This window comes from Neophocaena asiaeorientalis, unplaced genomic scaffold (assembly GCF_003031525.2).
Source record: "Neophocaena asiaeorientalis asiaeorientalis breed wild unplaced genomic scaffold, Neophocaena_asiaeorientalis_V1.1 scaffold629, whole genome shotgun sequence".
Taxonomy (NCBI): domain Eukaryota; kingdom Metazoa; phylum Chordata; class Mammalia; order Artiodactyla; family Phocoenidae; genus Neophocaena; species Neophocaena asiaeorientalis.
This window is the reverse complement of record NW_020175468.1, coordinates 544,941-567,081: the sequence shown is the minus strand read 5'-3', so window position 1 is coordinate 567,081 and position 22,141 is coordinate 544,941. Positions and strand designations below refer to the sequence as shown.

The 22,141-nt window shown below is 52.3% G+C and overlaps 1 protein-coding gene across 1 annotated transcript in view; it reads left to right on the top strand.

The window, feature by feature from the left end:
* PPP2R1A (protein phosphatase 2 scaffold subunit Aalpha) overlaps positions 1 to 20,704 on the top strand; it is a 32,237-nt gene extending 11,533 nt beyond the window's left edge. The window contains exons 2-15 of the mRNA XM_024768421.1: positions 220 to 310; positions 3,265 to 3,365; positions 8,003 to 8,235; positions 9,235 to 9,382; positions 9,502 to 9,657; positions 11,481 to 11,595; positions 11,705 to 11,775; positions 12,220 to 12,354; positions 15,705 to 15,878; positions 16,212 to 16,272; positions 16,975 to 17,129; positions 18,031 to 18,173; positions 20,005 to 20,096; positions 20,252 to 20,704. Of these exons, the coding sequence (XP_024624189.1) occupies positions 220 to 310; positions 3,265 to 3,365; positions 8,003 to 8,235; positions 9,235 to 9,382; positions 9,502 to 9,657; positions 11,481 to 11,595; positions 11,705 to 11,775; positions 12,220 to 12,354; positions 15,705 to 15,878; positions 16,212 to 16,272; positions 16,975 to 17,129; positions 18,031 to 18,173; positions 20,005 to 20,096; positions 20,252 to 20,268 (1,692 nt within the window). The 3' untranslated portion in view covers positions 20,269 to 20,704. The remainder of the gene's footprint in view (positions 1 to 219; positions 311 to 3,264; positions 3,366 to 8,002; positions 8,236 to 9,234; positions 9,383 to 9,501; positions 9,658 to 11,480; positions 11,596 to 11,704; positions 11,776 to 12,219; positions 12,355 to 15,704; positions 15,879 to 16,211; positions 16,273 to 16,974; positions 17,130 to 18,030; positions 18,174 to 20,004; positions 20,097 to 20,251) is intronic.
* Positions 20,705 to 22,141: the final 1,437 nt, after the last annotated feature.

Here is a 22,141-nt window from a genome sequence, read left to right as displayed (position 1 = left end):
TCAGTGCGACCCGCCGGATGCTTTTGCTGAGGCTGCTGCTGCCATTGTGATTTAATGACTCAGGGTCTCAGAGTGACTTGGTAGACTTGCCAAGTTATTCCTCAGCACCCCACACATGCTTAGCAAGGCTTCCAGGGGCTGACTGGGTCCAGAGGTGTCAGGCTCCCTTAAGCCTGGGCTTGCTAACATTCTCCCTTCCTTTTCTTGTTCTGTCATTAGCTTCGCCTCAACAGCATCAAGAAGCTGTCCACCATCGCCTTGGCCCTCGGGGTAGAAAGGACCCGCAGTGAGCTTCTGCCCTTCCTTACAGGTACAGGTCCTCCTGGGGCCCAGGTCGATTGGGGGCTCCCGGGGGTGGTTCCTGCCAGGTAAGAGACGCCCCTCTGGATTTAACAAGCTGTTTGTAAGTGCCGTGTGCCGTGTGCTGGGGCTGGGGCTGGGGCAGGGACTGGTGAAAAGCGCTCTGGAGGCACGTAGAGCCAGGTTTGAATCGAAGCTCCAGTGACTTGAGGCGAGTTACCTCACTGTTCCGTAGAGTTCTTATGTGTAAATGGGCATAGCCGACATGTGATGTAGCATTGTTGTGAACAGTAAATAATAGCAATAACAGCTAACAGTTACTATATATACCTAACGTGCCAGGTGGTGTTCTAAACCCTTTCTTTCTTGTGGGGATTGAGTTCGTTCACATAGAGCTGTGCTCAGTAAATGTGCACCACCATTGTTGTCCAAGTTAATCTCACAGTAACTCCTTAAGGTAGGTAAGACTGCTGCCCCCATTTTATAGGTGAGGAAACCGAGGCATGGAGAGATGAGGTAACTTATTTGGTCCTACAGTTAGGAGGTGCTCCAGAGGGGATGTTTATCAAGTCACGCTGGCTCCAAACTCGACAGTGTTGGTTAATGACTCATAGCACAGACTTGGGTCCCAACTACCTGGGCTCAAATCCTAGCTCTACCACTTTCTAGCTGTGTGACCTTGGGCGAGATGCTTCATATCTGCCCGCCTCCGATCCTTCATGTGTGAGATGGGCATTAATAGTTCAACCTAATATGAAGATGAAATAAGATCCCACGTGAAGTGCTCAGCATGTGGTAAGTGCTGCTGAGGTGTTAGCGATTAGACTGTTCCTGTGCTCTCCTGTCTGTGAAGATGTACTTAAAGCGCTTGACACAATGTCTGATACAGACTGGATCACCAGTTAATGGTAAATCCTCTGTTCCCATCATTCTTATTATGACTTCGTACTTCATACTAATTAAAATCGCCAGTAAAGGCTCAGAGTTAGCTGTGCTTTGTCCCTAGTGAAACTCTTTCATCTCTGATCCTCTCACTTGGGCCTAATGATGGTGCTGGGAGGCGGGAGGGAGGCAGGGACTCTCACCCCCTCATCATTTCACACTGGGGGAGTTGAGGCTTGAGGGGATGTGCAGGGACTTGCCCACAGTCACAGCTGATGACTGAGGAGCTCAGGGGTATCTGCCTCTGAACACCACATGGGGAGGAGGCATCTGCACACGTGACATTGAGCAGATGACCTCAAACCAGTGGCTTCCACGGGTGAACTGTTGGAGAGACTTGAAGGCTTTAGAACGCTGAGACCCGGACGGCCTCGGGGGCAAGGGGTACGGGGAGTGTGGTACGGCAGTGTAAAGCAGTGGCTAAAAAGTTGTAGAGAAAAGAGTTGGAAGGACCTGGGTTTGAAACCCAGCTGTGCCACCAACCTGCTGGGCACACCTGGCTAAGCCATTCCACCTCTCCCAGCCTCAGCTCCCCTCTCTGCAGAGGGGGTAAACCAGGCCCTAACTCACAGGATGGCTGGCGGATCCGGTGCTCCACGCAGCACGTGCTGCGGGCAGTTTCTTGGTGGAGGTGGCGGGGAGGCTGCCTGGAGGGAAGCCGGCAGGAGTGAAGGGCGGACGGGGCCAGGATTGAACGTGGCGCTTTGCATGGTGAGGGCTGCAGGGAGAGACGCAGGGGCAGCGTTAGGGTGGAGGTTGACGGGTCTGGGCCAGAGAGGCTGGGAGGGCAGTTGTGTGGAGGTGGGAAGGGTGGAGATCTGAGGTGCTGGCAGCTCCCGTATGTTTGGCGTCCAGGGATGCAGCTTGGCCAAGGAGTCTGTACTGGAGGTGGAGTTGAGTATGAGTTGAGGATGTCCTTAAGGTCTCCAGGAAAGGAACAGAACAGGGAGGGTGATCTGAACTGTCCACAGTGGGAGCCGGCGAAACCGAGGCTGGGAGGGAGCCTGAGAGCAGGACACGCCAGAGCCACGCCGGCCAGAGTTTAGTAAAGCACTAACTCGTGCTGGGCCCCAAGCTGAGCTCTTCACAGAAAGCAGTTATTTCCCTTCAGTCTCAGAACAACGCTGTTGTTGTGATTTGGGGGATGAGAAAAGAGTCTCAGGCCAAGTGAGTTGCCACACACCCAGCCAACAATAGAGCAGGATTTGAACCTACCACAGGATGGGCATATGCCTCACGTACACTCAGGGAGCTGAGATGCCAGCCTAGACGCTAGGGATGCTAGCATCTTCTGCCATAGTCATTCCCATCGCCTCAGCAAAGGGAGGATGGAGCTTGAGAAGGGCCTTTGGATGTAGGTGTTAGGACAGAGCAGTTCTCTTCGCGCACAGTCGTCCCTTCTTTCAGCAAAGTTGAGCAGATTGAGTGCCCACTGTGCTCATCTCTGGCAGAAGCTGGGGCACAGAGAGGAGCCAGTCCTGGACTCGGGTGGTCATAGCCCGCGTGAGGTCTGATAAGGGTGGCCTGGTTGGGCAGTGAGCCTAGAGAAGGGACCTGACCTGTCAGGGTGGCATCCTGGAAATCTTCCAGGAAGCGGTAGCTAAACCAAGTGTCGAAGGATAGAGAGGACTTTCTCAGGCTGAAGAGAGCGGAGTTCCTGGCAGAGGGAACAGTGCTGAGGGTAGAAGCAAAAAGAGCTCCCGTTGACCAGGCTCTGCGCTCATACACATGGTCGCATTTGCTCCTCACTCTGGCCGTCGCTGCAGTGGAGGGATTGGCACCATTTTACAGGTGTGGAGACTGGGATGCAGCAAGGTGGTCTCGCTCCCCCAGTGTCCCACACCTAGTCACGGGCACTCTGTCAGCTGCCCCCATCCTCTGCTTTCATCTCTGCCCACCCAGGTGGAGGGTGGCTGCCAGTCTGAGGAAGCAGAGTGGAGCCTGCTTGTTCCCAGCTTGGGTTACTGAAGGGTGGGGTCATACTTGGGGTGGAACTGTAACCCAGTCTGTCTTGTCCCACAGACACCATCTACGATGAGGATGAGGTCCTCTTGGCCCTGGCGGAACAGCTGGGCACCTTCACCACTCTGGTCGGAGGCCCTGAGTACGTGCACTGCCTGCTGGTGAGTCTGGAAGTGGGGAAGGCCCCTGCCTGGCCTTGGCGGGGTCAGACCCATGGTCCTGGCAGCCAGGGCGGGGAGGGGAGAGTGCAGGAGAGGCTGGGGTCATCTTCTCGGAGCAGCTGGGCCTTGGACATTCACTTTAATCCGGCAAGTCAGCAGTGACATTTAATACATCAGCACGAAAACGCGGGTGTCTTCCTAACTGTTGACTGGGCGTGCCTGACCAGCGCCAGGCCCCTCCGGCACTCAACGCGTGAGGCTTTCGGTTTGGAGTTAGGCTGGGTTCTTCCACTGCTTGCTGTGTGACTTGTAAGTCACGTAACCTCGAGTCATTAAAACGTACCTTGAGAATCGACTCAAGAAGCCCTTAGCACAGTACTTGGCATGTAGTAAGTACTCACAGATCGTAGCTCCGTTGTCATTAATGCCATGTGTTGTGAGGTCGTGTCCACCCTTTGGGGTAGAGACAGCCACCTGGAGCAACGAGAGGTTCAGTGTCGAAGGTCGCACGGCTAGTGAGTGGCAGAGCTGGGATTCCAGGTGTGTCCAGTTGACTCTCCCCCAGGCCCCACCCACTTCCTGCCTGTGAGACCCTGTGCCGGGTGATGTCTGGGGACAGAGATGGTCAGATACTGATAGCAACTGCTGTTTGGGAGAAGAGAAGGGAGGAAGTGCTCCAGTCTTGTGACCTGGGTTGAAAGACCCTTGGAGGTTGCTCACTGTTCTTCAGAGCCGTGGAACAGCTCTGCCTCCTTTTTTTTCCTCCCGATAATTCTTTCATGGCTCCTGAAGACATGTTAGCATGCTGTGGCATGCACTTGATGGTGTTTTACAGTTATTGTCAGCAGGCCTCGTTCCTTTTAGTGGTATGTGAAATAATGTGCTTCTTATTGGGGTCTTGGATCCGAGCAAATATGGTCATTTGCTTTCTTCCAAACATGCATTCAGTGTTAACTCTGAGGAGCTGTGACAGTTATCATTAGACTCTGGTGTCCTGTCTCTCATCTGAGTGCACATGTATAATGGTATATGTGCACACAGAAAATTGTCTGTGAACGAGCTCGTTTCATACATTCTACACAGAGCAGGACTGCTTAACACCAGGAGCGTGGTGAGGCCCCTGGACCTACCTGAAAGGGGTCCCTTGAACCCCATGGAACTGTCTGCAGCCCCTGGTGTTTATCAGTCTTTCTGAGGAGAGAATTAATAGCTTTCAGCAGCTTCTCAGAGGACTCAGGAGCAGAGAACACTGTTGAGTACCCCACAGCTTCAACCAGAGCCACAGGCCTGCAGACCAACGGCTGGAACCCGGCTTCCTTCCCCTGCCGAGTCAACGTCTTCCACTGATCGTTCCCAATGAGGGAAACCCCTGTCATCCCATGCTTCTCTTTGGGGAGCAGTCATGTGTGACCTCTGGGACTGTATCCGTGAGGATCCTCTGGGCCAGGCAACACTGGGAACCCACAGGCAAGTCAGGTCAGAGTAGCTTCAGCTCGCTCAGCACCTGCAGTGTGTGTTCTGAGTGCCTTACGCACAGTAACCCATCGTGTCCTGCAGCGACCCTGTGAGGCTCGTGCTGGTGTCCCTTCACAGCTGAGGAAACCGAGGCACAAGCTGGGAAGAGGCAGAGTCAGGATTTGAACCCAGGCCCCCAACTCGTTGCCACTACCACTCTTCTGTACTGTCTTCAGAGGGCTCCTGGTTGCCCCACAGGCTGATCCGAGCTGGAATAAAGGGAAACCAGGGACCCTTAGAACCCAGAAGAGGCGGCTGATCTGGGTTAGATGGGATGGGGGAGCTGTCGAGGAGGAGCTCCTGGAGGTGGATTTTGACAGGTTACGGGAAGTGGCTCTTTTGCAACCTGTTCATTCCATGAACATGAGCAAGGACTGTGGGCTCCGGGAACCCAGAGGTGTGTCAGACCCGATCCCGGCCCTCGTTCTCTGTGGTGAGTGAGATGGAATTTCACAGAGATCCGTGTAGCTATAGTGTGAGGATTATTTCTGTATCAGCAGCTCTTAACCCTTTTGGAATCATGGGTCCCTTAGATGAAAATGAAAACTCCAGACCCTCTCCTCAAACGAGTAGAGATGATTTTAGGAGGTTCATGCCTTTCCCCCTCCCCAGGTTTGAGAACCCCACCCTCCATCGCACAGAGGCCTCATGGCAATGGGTCTTTGTTATGCAAAAGCATCATTTGGGGTTTCCTCAATGTGCACCTTCCTGGGCCCTGCCCCCAGAGTCTGATTCTTTAGGTCTGTGCTGGGAGAGGCCTCCTGGGTGATCCTTCTGTGGGTGGTCTGGGAACCACACTGTGAGAACCTCTCCCTGCAGTAAACCCACTGGGGCAGAGACCCTTGGGTGATGTAACTACTGCTTAGCCTTGGTCCCCAGGCCTCTGTTACCGTGACAGGTTACCATAAGTTCCACTTACAGTCACTTGCTAAGTATTAATCAATTATTACTCAATATTTACTGAGGGACTCTAAATGGAAGATTGAGTGCCTCCTGTGTGCTAGCCTGGGTAGTGGGAAAACAAGGAAATAAGAGGAACCCGGTCCCTGCAGTATTGTGACACCACGTCTGCAACCACACCCCTGTGAGCCAGTCCCGCACCCAGAACCCTACGAGAATCGGGCTTCAGTAGTTGTGGCACATGGGCTCAGTAGTTGTGGCTCACCGGCTCTAGAGCACAGGCTCTAGTTGTGGCGCATGGGCTTAGTTACTCCGTGGCATGTGGGATCTTCCCGGACCAGGGCTTGAACCTGTGTCCCCTGTATTGGCAGGCGGATTCTCAACCACTGTGCCACCAGGGAAGCCCCCATTGCCACCTTTTAAAATGAGTTTTAAAAAATTCTGTTTTTGATTTTTTTTATCATGGTAAATTATAAATAATATTTACTATTTTAAGTGTACCCTTCCGTGATGTTAAGTACATTCACATTGGGGTGCAGCCATCACTACCATTCATCTCCAGAACTTTCTCATCTTCCCCAAAGAAACTCTGTACTCATTAACCAGTGACCCCCAAGCTCCTTACCCCAGCCCCCAGCAACCACCATTCCACTTTCTGTCTCTGTGAATCTGACTACAGACATACCTCAGAGATATTGTAGGTTTGGTCCCAGACTACCATAGTAAAGTGAATATTGCAATAAAAGGAGTCACATGAATTTTTTTGTTTCCTAGAACATATAAAAGTTATGGTTACACTTTACTGTAGTCTATTAAATGTGCAATAGCATTTTGTCACAAAGAGATACATAGACCTTAGTTAATACTTTCTTGCTAAAAAATACTAACCATCATCTGAGCCTTCAGCGAGTTATAGTCTTTTTGCGATAGTAACGTCAAAGGTCACTGATCGCAGGTCACCATAACAAATACATTAATAATGAAAAAGTTTGATGTATTGCGAGAATTACCAGAATGTGACACAGACTTGAAGTGAGCAAATGCTGTTGGAAAAATGATGTGGATAGAGTTGGCAGACGCCACCAACCTTCATTTTTTAAAACAGTGCAGTGAAGTGAAGCGCGATAAAACGAGGTGTGCCTGTGCACTGGGCACCTCACGTAAAGGAGTCATTCAATATGGAGGCTCTTGCGACTGGCTGATTCATTCAGCATAACGTCTTCAAGGTTTATCCATGTTGGAGCGTGTGTTAAATGAGGTTTTTTTCACAGGTGAGAACCTGCCCCTTTGGGCTGCTTTTGGGAAACCGGATTTGCTTTTACCAGCCATGTTTCCCTGTGGTGACAGCTGACAGAGCTGGAAAGCAGCTGTACTCCCTAGGCTGTATGCTCTCCAGTTTGCCGCAGTCTCTGCCTCAGTTGTCCCCACCTGTCACCTTTGCCCATTGCTTCAATTCTGTTTCCTGCATGGGCCCTGGAAGCGTTTCCATTTATCATTTCTTTCTACTTTCTTTACCTGTCAGGGCAGGTTGGACTTCAGACCACAGACCTCCACATCTTTGAACAGATTAGGATAAATTGAGTCTCCCTTCATTAGGTCAGTAATTCCCGAGTTCCTGCCCTGTGCCAAGAGGTCTGCTGGGCTCGGGGGACACGGTGGTGAGCCAGTCAAATGTCCGTAAAGGAACGTGATCACTCTAGGCCTCACAGTAACAAACCAGTGAGAGTCACGAGCCTCAAAGTCCCCCGGTATTGTGAGATCCTGATGCAATTGCCTGTCAGCCCTTTGGAGGTTCTGGAGCCAGCTGGCCCGGTTTAGATCCTGGCTTGTGGCTGTTGTGCTCGGGCAGGTTACTTAGCCTGTCTGTGCCTCAGTTTCCTCTTCATAGGACCTGCTTCGTAGGATTCAGTGAGTTAGAACCAGTGCCCCCCTAGAGTTGTGGCCCTGCTCAGAACATGTAGTAAATAGATGTTCCAGTCGACATCAGTGATGATTCCTGCACTTTGAGAAGCTGGTGACAGTTGCGGCCCTCTCCTCAGAAAGCGACGTGTATAATTGTGAGGTGTGTGGACCCCACTGAAGCGCCTTCAGGGACCTGTGAAAGAGGTTCTTCAGGGAAGGCAGGCTGGCTTGGGGGGGGTCAGGGAAGGCCTGTTGGAGGAGCTGAGCAGTGTGGGGCAGGGGGAGGGAGCTGGGCGGTGACCTCGTGTTCTGCCCCCTAGCCACCCCTGGAGTCGCTGGCCACGGTGGAGGAAACCGTGGTGCGGGACAAGGCGGTGGAGTCCCTGCGGGCCATCTCGCACGAGCACTCGCCCTCCGACCTTGAGGCCCACTTCGTGCCGCTCGTGAAGCGGCTGGCGGGCGGCGACTGGTTCACCTCCCGCACGTCGGCCTGCGGCCTCTTCTCCGTCTGCTACCCCCGCGTGTCCAGTGCCGTCAAGGCGGAACTTCGACAGTGAGTCCCCTGGCAAGACCCAGCCTCCTCCCTCTGCTTGGTCCCCTTCTCTCAAGCCTCGGCCCCCTCTAGGCCCATCCAGGGCCCAAAGGCCCCGGAGCTCTTCCAGCCCCATTCCCCTCTGTCCACCCCTCAGAGACATGGTGTCTGGACACAGCTGGGTGTGAACCCAGGTGCTGCCTCTTGGTCACTTAGGAAGTGGAGATGATGGTTCTTCCTCCCATTAGTTATTGTGAGGATTTAAAAGAATTACTACATACAAAATGCTTAGAACAGAATCTGGTACACAGAAGCACTCGACAAGTGATGTGTGATGCTATCTTAGGCCTGTTTCCGATTGGCAGATAGGAGGCCTCCTCCTCCACTACCCTTCTCCCCTTTGGCTTGATACCCCAGGGAATTGCTTGCATGTAAGACTTGGCTTCCAGAAGAACCAGTGAAAATATTTTTAATTGGATTAAAATTTTCTATTAACGTGTGTTTCCCCTCCCTCTGGACTTCCGTCCATCCACCATCTTCATGAACCATTGAGCAGCAAGCCCAGGCCCTGAGCCATCACTCCTGCCAGAATACTGGTTTACAGCTGCCTGCAGGCACTTAGAGGGCTTCATGTGCCCCCGTGCATCTCTAACTGGAGCAGTCACTGCTGGAAGGGAAAGTCTTTGAGTAGCCTCAGCCCAGCACCTTAGCCAAGCAATTTTATGTGGTCATAATAATATGATCAGTACCTACCATTCACTCTAGACTTATTGCAGAAAGGCTGCTGATTGTTTCATGCACATTGTCTCATTTAACACTCATAACGACCCTGTAGGGTAGGTACCGTTATCAGCTCCATTGTGTAGGGCTGGGAAGATTCAGAGGCCATCACTCGCCTAGGGTCACCCAGGCAAAGCCAGGAACTGCGTGACTACAGCATCTGTGCTCGCCCTTCGTGGTGTTGCCTGCTGCCTTGGGATCCCAGGGATCCCTCCTCCTGAGCCCCATCCCAACCCCCAGGTACTTCCGGAACCTGTGCTCAGATGACACCCCCATGGTGCGGCGGGCCGCAGCCTCCAAGCTGGGGGAGTTCGCCAAGGTGCTGGAGCTGGACAACGTCAAGAGCGAGATCATCCCCATGTTCTCCAACCTGGCCTCTGACGAGCAGGTGGGGTCTGCTGCACACCCCTCTCCTCTGTCTCCCTCCAGTGGACCCTGAGTCTGAAAGGGCGTCCCAGGGCTGATGGGGCCTCTGCTGCACTCTCCTTGTTCCCACCCTCTCCTCAGGACTCGGTGCGGCTGCTAGCGGTGGAGGCGTGTGTGAACATCGCCCAGCTCCTGCCCCAGGAGGATCTGGAGGCCCTGGTGATGCCCACCCTGCGCCAGGCTGCTGAGGACAAGTCCTGGCGTGTCCGATACATGGTGGCCGACAAGTTCACAGAGGTACATGAGGGGGCTGTTGGCAGCGTCTCACAGATGTGGAGACTGAGGCCTCAGGCAACGGGGAGGGGCCACATATAGGAGCTGGGGTTTAGTGAAGCCCAGGGGAGTCGTCGGGTGTTTAAGCGGTAAGATCTCGGTAATCATCCATTTGGATCTCACCTCACTTGCCAGTCCTGATTGAAGGGTTCTGAGGCCAACTTAAGGTTCTGTGGGAGAGAACCACAGGAGCAGAGAAAGGGTAGCATGTATGTGGTCCTGACCTAATCGAACTTTATCTCCTTTTACAAAAGGGAAGACAGTCTGTTTGCTGGGGCTGCTGTGGCAGAGTACCACAGACTGGGTGGTACTTTATTTCCCCGCCGTTCTGGAGGCTAGAAGTCCAAAATCAAAGTGTCAGCAGGGGTGGTTTTTCTGAGACTTCTTTCCTTGGTTGTAGATGGCTGTCTTCTCCCCGTGTCTTTAATTGTGTGTCTGTGTTCTCATCTCCTCTTCTTATGAGGACTTTAGTCATATTGGATTGGCTTACCCTAATGACCTTATTTTACTTTATGACCTCTTTAAAGATCCTGTCTTCAAGTACAGTCACATTCTGAGGTTCCAGGGAGGTGTGGGGTGTGTTCGGACTTCAGTGTATGAATTTCAGGGGAGATACAGTTCAGCCCCATAACACAGCCCAGAGGTTAGACTGGTCAGAGTGACACCATCAGGCGGGCAGAACAGGGACAAGATGCCGCGTGTCCCAGGACAGTGCTCTTTCCACAGAAATCTCAGTTTGCTTATAGCAAAAGTAGGTTTATTGAGCACCAGCTCTTTGCTGGGCATTGGGGTACGGTGAGTTCAGTACATCCCTGGCCTTCAGGGAACAGACAGCCTGAAGAGGGAGGCCAGCTGAGACAGAGGGAAATGTAATGTTAAAGTGTGACAGGTGCGGGGCTGGCGGGTGTTCCTGGGCCTGGAAGCACTGAGACAGGTTCTGGAAGATGAGTGGGTGAGGGCTGGGGTAGGGACTGTGTCTGGCGTGGGCAGCGGACACTGGGCAGTGAGGGCAAGTACGAGCAAGGACATTTGGGACTGGCTTTGGGGCGAGGGGACACTGAAGAGATGGGCACCAGGCCCCTGGGGTCCTCACCTCTCCCCTTGGTCAGGAACTGCCCTGTCTCCCCGCAGGCCTCCAGAAGCGGCACGCCAGCAGGACCTGTGCGCCTCTTCTTGCCTGGTGTCATGAGATGCAGAGGGCCTAGCATGCCTGCTTCCCTCTTGACCCTTAGTATTTCATCTTAATTACAAAAGCCACACGGGCTCTGGTAACCAGTCTTAGAAAACACAAAAATATTTAAATCAAAAAGTGAGAGCCAGCACACATCATTAGACTGTTTTTGGATCACGTAACAGAAAACCCAACCCTGAATAGCCTGAACAGGAAGGAGATCTGTAGTTATTTCTAATGCAGACAACAGTACTGTGCAGTAAGTACCCTCGTGGTTGGAGGAGACAGCGGCTCAGAGACGTACGGGGACTCATCCAGGGTCACACAGGTGCTAAGTAAGAGTAAGAATTTGAGCCAGGCAGTTGGACTCCAGAGCCACGCTCGTGACCACTGCACTACCCAGCCCAACTCGGCACCATACAACAAGGAAACCAAGGCTCAAGAGAGGCTCCGAGACTTGGCTGAGGTCACCCCCATGGCCCTGGCATTACATCTCAGTAGTGATTCCAAGGACTGTTTTTACCCCATTCCTGGTGCCTTTATTTTTGATTTTGTTCTCATTCATTTAGAATACCTGCCAAGCCCTTTGACCCCCCCTGACCTTCCCTTTCTGCAGCTCCAGAAAGCAGTGGGGCCTGAGATCACCAAGACGGACCTGGTCCCTGCCTTCCAGAACCTGATGAAAGACTGTGAGGCCGAGGTGAGGGCCGCAGCCTCCCACAAGGTCAAAGGTTGGTGCTGGCAACCAGGACACAGTAAGCGGGTGGGTGTCCGGGAGGCTGAAGGCAAAACTAGGACATCGGGTCTTACCTCCCACCACCTCCCTTTCCCTACCCACAGAATTCTGTGAAAATCTCTCAGCTGACTGTCGGGAGAATGTGATCATGACCCAGATCTTGCCCTGCATCAAGGTAACAGGGAATTTGGTGGGAGGAATAGAGCAGATCTGAGCCTTCTGGAAAGAAGGGATGGAGATTGGGCATTAGGGGCAGCCAGATGCAAACCGAGTTCCCAGCCTTCCAGGGCCAGGCGGTCTTGGGTTTGGAGCAAGTAGGAGCCCTGAGTGCAGGCAAAGTCTGAGGCTCGGGGCTGGACGTGGAGGCGGGGAGTGCTTCCCCCTCGAAGCTCACTGGATCTCCTCATCCGGAGAGCTTTGGGATTGGGGTGAAAGCTGCTGGGAACAGGGGTCGTTGAACTCCAGGCAGGCCGGACACGTATGGACCTGCAATTCCCCGTGCACGCTAAGCCTGCCCTGGATTGAGATGGCGAGAGTAGGCTGTGTCTCGGGGCTTCTTAGGAGTTGGAGTCTTCTTGGCCACTGACCCTGTGGCTCCCGCATTCCTTCTCCCTCCCAGGAGCTGGTGTCAGACGCCAACCAACATGTCAAGTCGGCCCTGGCCTCAGTCATCATGGGCCTCTCTCCCATCCTGGGCAAAGACAACACCATCGAGCACCTCCTGCCCCTCTTCCTGGCTCAGCTGAAGGATGAGGTAAGGGCACCGGGAAGGCTCTGTGCTCTGGCTGTGACAGGTGGAGCAGCTGCTTTCCCAGGTTCGCCAGGATCTTCAACAAACACCCAGGTTGCCAAGGAGTTGAATGTTTGTGGGCATGACGGACTGCACGTTAGCTTATTTGTTTATGAGGCATTTGTTTTGCACGCCCTTATTCTGTACTAGTCCTTTTTTCCTGGGCACTAGGGATTCCAAGAAAAAAAAAAAGAACAAGACACTTTTGGTCCTCAAGGACCTTCAGCGACTGGCAGTGGAGAGGGACAGATGGGCAGTCCCATGATGCCGTGATCATACAGGTGCTGTGATACATTCATGATGATCAGAGTTCAGGCTAAGATGCTGTAATAGAGACCCCAAAATACAGCGACTTAAATAAGGTAGAGAATTATTTCTCTCACAACAGTCCTGAGGTGGGGTGGACCTACACTGGGGGGTTGGCCCTGCTGACCTTGGCACTCTGTGGGTCTGAGGTGGCTGTAGGGAGAGGGCATCGACCAGCAGCGGGCCCCGCCCTCTCAACAGTAAGACCCCAAAGGGGGCATCCATCCTGTCTGTTCACACCCCATTGGCCAGAGCCAGTCATGGGACCAACCTCAGCTAGCTATTTATTTGGCTTGGAGCACAAAAGATGAGAGAGCACCGCGCGATGGCTGGAGAGGCCATGGGGTGACAGCCAGGGAAGCAGTGTGGACTTGAACCTGGGGTGGAGGAGGCGGAGCAGATCTGGGTGTTGGGAAGGAGCCCTGAGACGTGTCGAAGGGAGATGCAAGTGCCGCAGCCGAAGAGGTGCAGGGAGACCAGTCCGGAGGCTGCTGCTGGAGTCTGGGAGGGGGGTGCGGCTGGTTTGGAGAGGTAGGAGGGCCAGAGGTAGGGAGGGGCCGTGCCGGGGCCTGGGGGCTCGCAGGGCCCCTGCTGTTTGCCTTGGTGGGGACTGGGCAGATGGTGATACCACAGGCTGGTGTGGGACCCGTTAGTGTAACTTCTGTGTTCGCAGAGGCCTCGCCCTGACATACATGCACATGCACACGAACGTGCGTACACCACACACACACACACACACACACACACACACAGGGCACACGTATGCGGTGCACTAGGAAGTTGGAGGGAACATTGTAGCAGTTCATTTCTTCACATAGGAGTCCCCTGCTGTGCACACCCCTCCGCCAATTATGACCGTTGAGGCTTTTATAATCGTTGGATATAATATCCTTTTAAGAAAAGATAAGTAAACTGAAAATTAAATCATTTATGTTATTTATGTAAACAGTGTTTCATGAACATTTGCAGCAGCTATATCTAGTGGAAGAGTCAAAGGAATGTAACAGAAAAAGAGTGAAACTAACAAGTTGATGAGCCCTGGGACATTCCTTCCCTCTCCCTGTCTCCCTGAGTATCCTTGGCTTTAAGAAGAAACACATTAATCCAGTGAAGGGGAGGGGGAAGTTGTGTTGGCTGTGAGAGTCGTCTTCAGTTCTTAGACTAGGTAGTTGGAAATTGGCTGTCTTTCATTCCTAAAGGGGACTCTATTATTTTTGAAAAGCAGGACTTAGGTGCTTTTCTCAAAGGATTTGTTGGAGAGGCCTTTTGGGCAATCTCACTTTGGAGCCAGCAGCTGCGGCTGTCTTGTCTTTTCAGCGGCTGCCATTGCTCTTCTTCATTGCTTGCTGGGTCTTAGTCCCCATGGCCACCCTTGCCTGAACAGCCTTCGGAACTCAGAAGAGCTGTTATACTCATGGTCACTGTTGATTACAGTGAAAGGATACAGATTAGTATCAGCAAAGGAAGAAGGTGCATGAGACCAGGCGCCAGTTTCCAGTTATCCTCTCCCAATGGAGTTATACGTAGTGCGTTTAATTCTCCCAGCACCAACGTGTGACAGCAATGAGGAGACTGCCAGCTAGGGAAGCTCGCCGAGCCTTGGTTTCCAGGGTTTTTGTTGGGGTTTGGTCACGTAGGCATGGAATGGAGCTGTTCGTGTGGCTGACCTTAGGTTACTCTGTCTCCAGCCCCTGTAGAGGTCAAGTTGATGCCACATGGCCCAAGGTCCTCACCATAAATCACATTATTAGCACACTCTATCTGGCATGGCCCAAGGCCAAGGTAAACAAAGACCCTTTTATCAGGTTGGATATTCCAGGTGCTTAGAGATCATCTCCCAGGAGCTGGTCAAGGGCCAGTCCTTTGGAATGTGCCAAGTTTGAACAGCCTAGACCTGTCCAGTTAGCCCTTTACTGCACACTTGCTCATTTGGTTCACGGATTCATTTCAGTGCTTGCTTCCTTACCCCGCAGCTCCCAGAGGGAGATGTAGAAAAAATTAACTGTGGTGTCTGCCATCCAGGAATATATGATGTTGGACAAGGAATTAATTGTGTTTATGTGCCTTTTTTTAAAAGTTGCTTCAAAGGTTTTTAGAAGCAGATGGGGGCACAGATTTCCCTGCTATCCTAAGGTAGGCGTTCTTATGAACCTGTCATAAGTCAAAATGGTGTAGAGCAAAGAAGCAGTTTTTTTCTCTCGTAAAAGCAAAAACCCTCTTCGGGTTTCTTTTGGTTAGCAAAAGCAGGCACCAGTGTAGGTCTCTCATAAACTCCAAGTGGTGTAAAGCGAACTTTCGAAAAGTGGGGGATACCTGCATATGTGCACATTTTGTAAGTCAGAGCTCATAATATTGGTAGTCACCTAGTGGTTCAAAAATATTTCTTTATTCCTTCGTTTTTTTCTTTCAGCTGATGTATTGAGCACCTACTATGGTCCAGAAACTCTGCTGGGTACTGGAGACTTAAGGATATATGAGACGTGCTCCTTACAGAGCTCAAAGACTAGCAGAAAGAGTAAAAGTAACAGAAATGATAAAAGTAATAAACTCCCACATGCCAAGCCCTTTGTGGGTCAGGCAGTTCAGTAGCCTCAACCACCCTTTGGGATTAGATGGACGTTTCTGTGTCACACATTGATATCCAGAAATGTTAAGTCCCTTGCCAAAGGGCTCCCAGCTAGCAACCGGCAGAGCTGGGATTATTATCTTGTCTGTTTTTCCCAGGGTACCATGTTTTTGCACCGTGATTCCTGCAAATTCTTCAAAAGGGCTAAACATTTTTTGTGCTTCTGTGATGAGATTTGAAAAGCTGTCCCATTTAATAATCCATGTTGCTTGCTTTGTGTGCTTTTAACATGTCCCCAGGGCCGGGAGCTGGGCTTGGGCAGTGGTAGTCTGCCCTGCAGAGATGTTTATTATACGAGGTTGGTGTGGTTGAGCTCTTTTCGCCCTGCCCTGGGTTCTGTGTGCATTGGCCTTCTCTCAGAACCCTTCTATCCTCTCCTCAGTGCCCGGAGGTGCGGCTGAACATCATCTCCAACCTGGACTGCGTAAACGAGGTGATCGGCATCCGGCAGCTGTCCCAGTCCCTGCTTCCCGCCATTGTGGAGCTGGCTGAGGATGCCAAGTGGCGAGTGCGGCTGGCCATCATTGAGTACATGCCTCTGCTGGCTGGACAGCTGGTGAGTGCAGAGGCCTGGTGCCAGGCACGCTGCCCTGGGAGAGGTGCACGGTGGAGTCTAGTCACAGTGTAGTGTGTCCCGGGCTGTGCCGGTGGACCTGGGGGCCGTGAGGGCTCAATGGAAGGTGTGAGGACTGTCCGGGGAGTCGGAGGAAGGTACACAGGAAATAGGGCCTTTATAAGATGGATAGAATTAAATGAGAGAGAGGAGAGAAAAAAAGCCCCTCAGGTGAAGCTGAGCAGTGTCCCCGCTGCTTGGGGTGGGTGTGGTTTCCCTTAGGATTGCTGGAAACTACCCAGTCTCCTGTGATCCCTACTTCCTTGTCTTCTGCAGGGGGTGGAGTTCTTTGATGAGAAACTCAACTCCTTGTGCATGGCCTGGCTTGTAGATCATGGTGAGTACTTCTGGTATCTCTGGGAGGAGATTGGGGCTCCAGGAGGGATGCAGGGGTGGATTGTCTGGGGCAGGTGGGGGGAGTGGGGGAGGCTAGAGTCACTCTCCCATGCTGTCAGATGCTCACGTGGACCAGCTCCTTGCTTTTTGGAGTCCCAGAGAAGCGCAGGGGTCGGAGGCGGACATAACAGGTCACCCAGGGGCTGCCTGCTACAGTTGAGAGAGTCCTAGGGCCACCAAGCAGACAGCCTGGGTTTGAATCCCACCTCCTGGCTGTCGAAGCTTAAGCAAGTCACTTGCCATCTTTCAGCCCACGCTCATTCTGTGAAACATGGGACTTCTCATCCCAGCCTTTCAAGGCCATTGTGAGAACTGCTCATTGTTTTCACTAAGAGTGGCAAAAATAAAAGTTAACATTTTTCTGTAACGGGCAGGCTCCATTCCATGTACTAAGTACTAAATCACTTCTCAGAGCCTCGGTGTGCCCGTCTGTATCTTGGAGCTCTTGAGGAGGTACTGCGTGGAAAGAAAACCCCACATTTAGCACACAGCAAGCCCTTTCTTTCTCTTGGAGTTTATTGGTTCGTATGTGGCCTGGTACCTAGGGCTGCTCGGTAGGCAGTAGTGAGTGGGACTGTGACTCCCCACCTGAGTCAGTCCTTCACCTCTGAATCACCGCCCCCTGTCCCTCATCCTTCTGCAGTCTATGCCATCCGCGAGGCGGCCACCAGCAACCTGAAGAAACTGGTGGAGAAGTTTGGGAAGGAGTGGGCCCACGCTACTATCATCCCCAAGGTCTTGGCCATGTCTGGGGACCCCAACTACCTGCACCGCATGACTACGCTCTTCTGCATCAACGTGAGCGTGACCACCTGCCTCCGGCCTGTCCCTGGGGGTGGGGAGCGCCTGAGCACGACCACCTGACCACCTGCCTCCGGCCTGTCCCGGGGGGTGGGGGAGCGCCTGGGAGAGGAGGAGTGGCAGAGGGTCCGCACGGGAGGAACCTGGCTTGGGGGTGGGCAAGTGATGGGATCTGGGGTTGCAGGGGTGAGTCCTTGGGGAACTGCAGGCCAGAGGTTGGGGCTCCCCAGTCAGAGTCACAGGGCCTCTGGGGGTGGGGACCTGGCGTTGTGGGAGGCCCAGGACTAGGGAGACTTGGCCTCTCGGAACAGTGATTACCAGACCTTTCTGAGCACCCTCTCCTTCCCCACAAAATCTGTATATATCTATTTATGATATAATAGTTAAATGTGCAGTTCATAGAATCAGACCTGCTTTTTAATTCTAGCTCTGCCATATATTAGCTCTATTTAATCACTTAAACATTTAAGCCATACACATAACTAGAAATTAAAGGACAGGATTTCAAAACTAACATAACTAAGTGTTCTGATAATTTCTTCCCATGCCTCACTTTGGAGACCACTGTACTAAGGAAGGGATCCCAGGGGTCAGGAATCAAGTCCCATCCCAAGAGGATGAAGGGAAGTCTGAGGGTGGGGAGACAGGATGGGACAATGTGGGCTGGGAGTTTGCAGGGCAGGGAGACAGTGGTGTTAGGAGGGTGTTAGGGGAAATGGGAGCTTCCAGAGAATAAACTACCCTCAGGGTGGGCGAATCTGGGCTCAGAGCTCCCCCTGTTGCTCAGCTTCACCCTCTGGCCTGACAATCACCAGAGTGGCCTTGGTCAGAAAGGGAGAGAAATGGGAGTTAGCCATGAACTTCGGGTAGTCACCCTCTGCTACTCACTGACCTCCAGGTGCTGTCTGAGGTCTGCGGGCAGGACATCACCACCAAGCACATGCTGCCCACAGTGCTGCGTATGGCTGGGGACCCCGTCGCCAATGTCCGCTTCAACGTGGCCAAGTCCCTACAGAAGATAGGGCCCATCCTGGACAACAGGTGAGGCCTGGACCCTCCTTCACACACCAGTAGCGCTGGTTTTGGGCATCTTAATCTTTGACTTTTGAAGGTAGAGCTTAGGGTTTGAGGCCCAGCACTGCTGTTTGCTTGCTCTGTGACCTCGAGGTCTTAGTTTCTTCAAATGTAGAATGAGAATTCACGTGACCTGCCTCACATGGTGGGAGGGGGTGGGAAGGTGGCAGTTCTGTATAATAGCAACAGATCATTAGAAAGTAAAATTAACAAGTGTGTGTGTAATTTACAATTGCACCAAAACCATCAAATACCAAGTAATAAATTTAATGAAAGATGTATAATACCTCTAGTGAAAACTATGAAATGTTGCTTTGGGAAATTAAAGGAGACGTACATAATGTTCATGGATGGGATGGTTCCCCAGACTCATAAGTTTAGTGTAATCTCAGTTAATCTCAGCAGGTCCTTTCTTGAAAAATTGACAAGTAGATTCTGGAATTAACATGAAAATGCAAAGATCTGGAATAAGCAAGTTGATCCTAAAGAATAACAGAGTTGGAAGACTTATCCTACCAGATACCAAGACTTAACTACGATGCCACAGTAATTAAAAAGTGAGGTGTTGGCACAATAATATTCAAATAGCTCAATGGCACAGAATTGAGGGCACAGAAACAGACCCTCGTGTGTACCAGTTCAGTGGGGGAAATGGATCGCTATGTCAGAATGACTAAACTGAAAAAGCTCAGTGGCGCAAGTGTTGGTGAAGAACACTCTGGTGTTGGTAGACGGCTGGAACTCTCATATCTTGCCGGTGGGGCTGTAAATAATAAATGGGCCTAATCATTGAAAATTGGTAGTTGAGTGAAGCTAATTAGACGTACACCCCATGAGCTGGCGTGTTCTCTCCTGGCTATATCCTCTCCCGGGTGTATATCCGAGAGAAAGGAGTGCCTGTTTCTAACAAAAGAACGTTCATGGTAGCTTTATTCATATTAGCCATGAAGTGGAAACAGCGCAAGTGCCCATCGACAGTATAGTGGATAAGTTGTGGTTTATTCATATGGTAGGAGACTGTATTTAGCAATAAAAAGACTCCTTCCTGCTGTGTGCAGCAACCTAGGTGACTCTCAGAGACTCACCTGCATGAGAAACCAGGCCCAAGAAAACCTATCCTGGGATTCCATTCATATCAACTTCAAAAATGGATAAAGGGGCATGTAGGTGATGGAAATGAGAATAGTGGTTATATTGGGGGGGAGGGGGAGCTCTGTCAACTGGAAGGGGACATGTGACACCTGCACCTCTGACTTCTGTCTCTGTCCACGACACAGCTTCATACCTTTAGTTTCTCTCTGAAGTCCACCTTCGTTTCCCCAAACAACTGAGTGTCGGTGCAGATGCATTTCCCTGGGCCCCTTACCTCCCTGGGCTCCTGTAGGGCCAAGTCCCTCCGTTTTGGCACTTGCCTCTTCTGTTTCTCATCATCAGTTTGGTCTGTGCCTTCCTCCCAGCCCAAGCTCCACGTGGGTGAGAATCAAGAGGGTTGGATTTTCCACTGTGTTCACACCTAATACGCAGTAGCCCTCAATAAGTATGTTAAATGAATGGAAGGTACCGACTGCCAAGGCTCAGAGACTTGTGGGTTCTGGATTCCACTTTTCCACACTGTCTGACCTCCCTGTACCTCTTCTGGGCCCCAGAGGCCTCTGTCCTGGTTTGTCAGACTTCCAACCTTCAAAGTAACTGTTTCTCTGGCCCCTGAGACTCTTAATTCAGTTGTGTGTCTGTTTGTGTACACCTTGTGCCCCCGGCCCCACCTGGCTGACCCCTTGCCCTCCTCTTCTCTTCCCAGCACACTGCAGAGCGAAGTCAAGCCCATCCTAGAGAAGCTGACCCAGGACCAGGACGTGGACGTCAAGTACTTTGCCCAGGAGGCTCTGACTGGTAAGGCATTGAGAGCTCCGAGACCCCAGCAGCAAGGTGGTCTGCAAGGATGGCGCTAGGCCTGGGAGCAGCCGCTCCAGGCGGGGAGACGCAGGAGCAGCTGTGGGCAGAGGGCTAGCTGCTGTTCTGACTCCCAACTGTTCCTGTTCCCCCAGTTCTGTCTCTTGCCTGATGCTGGAAGAGGAGCCAACGCCGGCCTCTGGTGTCCACCCTCCCCCCCAGTCCCTCCCTCAGGGAGACATTGGGGGGCCTTTGGCTGTCACTCCCTGTGCATGGTCTGACCCCAGGCCCCTCCCCCAGCACGGATTCTCCCCTCCCCAGCCCGGGAATCCGACTTCTCACCATCCACCTCCCGAGGGGCTGAGGGGAGCACAAGGTGGGACAGGGCAGAGACCTTGGGAGGAAGGGGCCACTGCCGCCCACGCTCGGGGAGAGATGTGAGCATCCCAGGTCACTGGCTTCTGCTGCTGTAATGGGGACCCCCTCTGCCATCTACTTCTCCACCTCCCTTCCTTCCCCTCAGTGGTTTTCTTTGTGTCAACTGTGTCGTTTTTATTTTATTCCTTTCTTTTCCCTTTTCACAGAGAAATAAAGGTCTAGAAATAGCTGGTCCTCTGGTCTTAGTCGCTAGCATGGGGAAGAGGGCACCACCTCAGCGCCGCAGTCTCGCCCTTCTCTCTGGGGAGGACATAATTACTGGGCTCGTACACCCCTGTGTCCTGCGAGTGAGGAGGGCTCTCTGGGAGGCTGATGGGAGTGCAGCTGGCCCACTGGGTAGCGGGTCCACGAGGTGTCTCTGGCCAGCACAGTCCCGAGGTGCAGTTCAGTTTCACAGACGTTGGCTGAGTGTGTGGTGGTTAAGAGCAGGTTCCTTGGAGCCAGACTGCTTGCATCCAAATCCCAGTTCCTTCACTTAATAGCTGTGTGGCCTTGAGTAGGTTGCCCAGTGTTTCTGAACTCAGATTACAAGAGTGTGTAAAATGGGGATAACAGTAGAACCAGATTGAGGGGCCGGGTGTGAAGATCGGTGAGTTAATGCACATAAGGTGGGTACTGACTCGGGCATGAGAGGAGTCGGTCAGGGGAGCTGTAACTTGCTGGAGAACCCCCTGTGGTTGGAGGCCCCAGGATAGTCAAGGCTGTGACAGGGAGCAGGCCGGGGACTGTGGCTAGACAGAACCAATTATCCCACAACATCTATCCACCTGTTTCTTTACTAAGATAGACACCCTGATTTTTAGCTGGGCACATGACTGCCTGGATTCAAGGCAGTTTCCCAGGGTCTCTTGAAATTTGGTGTGGCATTGCGACTAAGTTCCGGCCAGTCATATGTGAACAAAGTGGTATGTGCAGCTCTTAGGAAGTGTTCCTAAGCAGGGAGGAGATACGCTCCCCCTCCTTTCCTCCTTCCTGTGCTCTGGAATGTGGAACAGGTGGCCGGAATGGGAGCAGCCATCCCAGGCCAGAAAGTGATCTTAGACATGTAGGCCCAGCGAGGCAGCAGAACAAGATAGGCGGAGCCTGGGTTCCTGATGCTGCCGAGACCCACACAAGTTACCAGCCGCCTGGGAGACTTACACTGTTTGACTGCTTGTTTGGGGTTTCATCACTTGCAGGTCACCCGAGTTCTAACTGATGCAGGGGCCAAAGAGCCCCAGAGAGGAGCAGCAGACGTAGTGGATGGTGGTGCGTGTAAGGTTTCACAGAGGACGTGACACCTGAGTGAAATCTGGCTCCGCAGGGTGGAGGGGAAGTTGGCGATGGGTGGCAAGGTGCTTTCACCAGCTCAGTCCTCATGTTACTGAGTCCCTACTGTTTGTTAGACCAAATCGAACCCTGGGGGGTGAGGGTGAAAGGGACCCTCTTCCTCCTGTTATTAGCTCACCTTCGTTTCCTAAGGGCAGGGCCTGTGGTTTAAACTCAGTCCCCCCACCCCACCCAACCCGAATGTGCCTGTCCGGGGTTATAAATATTTGAAGGGCTGAACGAGTGAAGAATCCATGAGGTGGGGAGGCAGGCAGTGTAATTATCACTTGCAGCGTGAT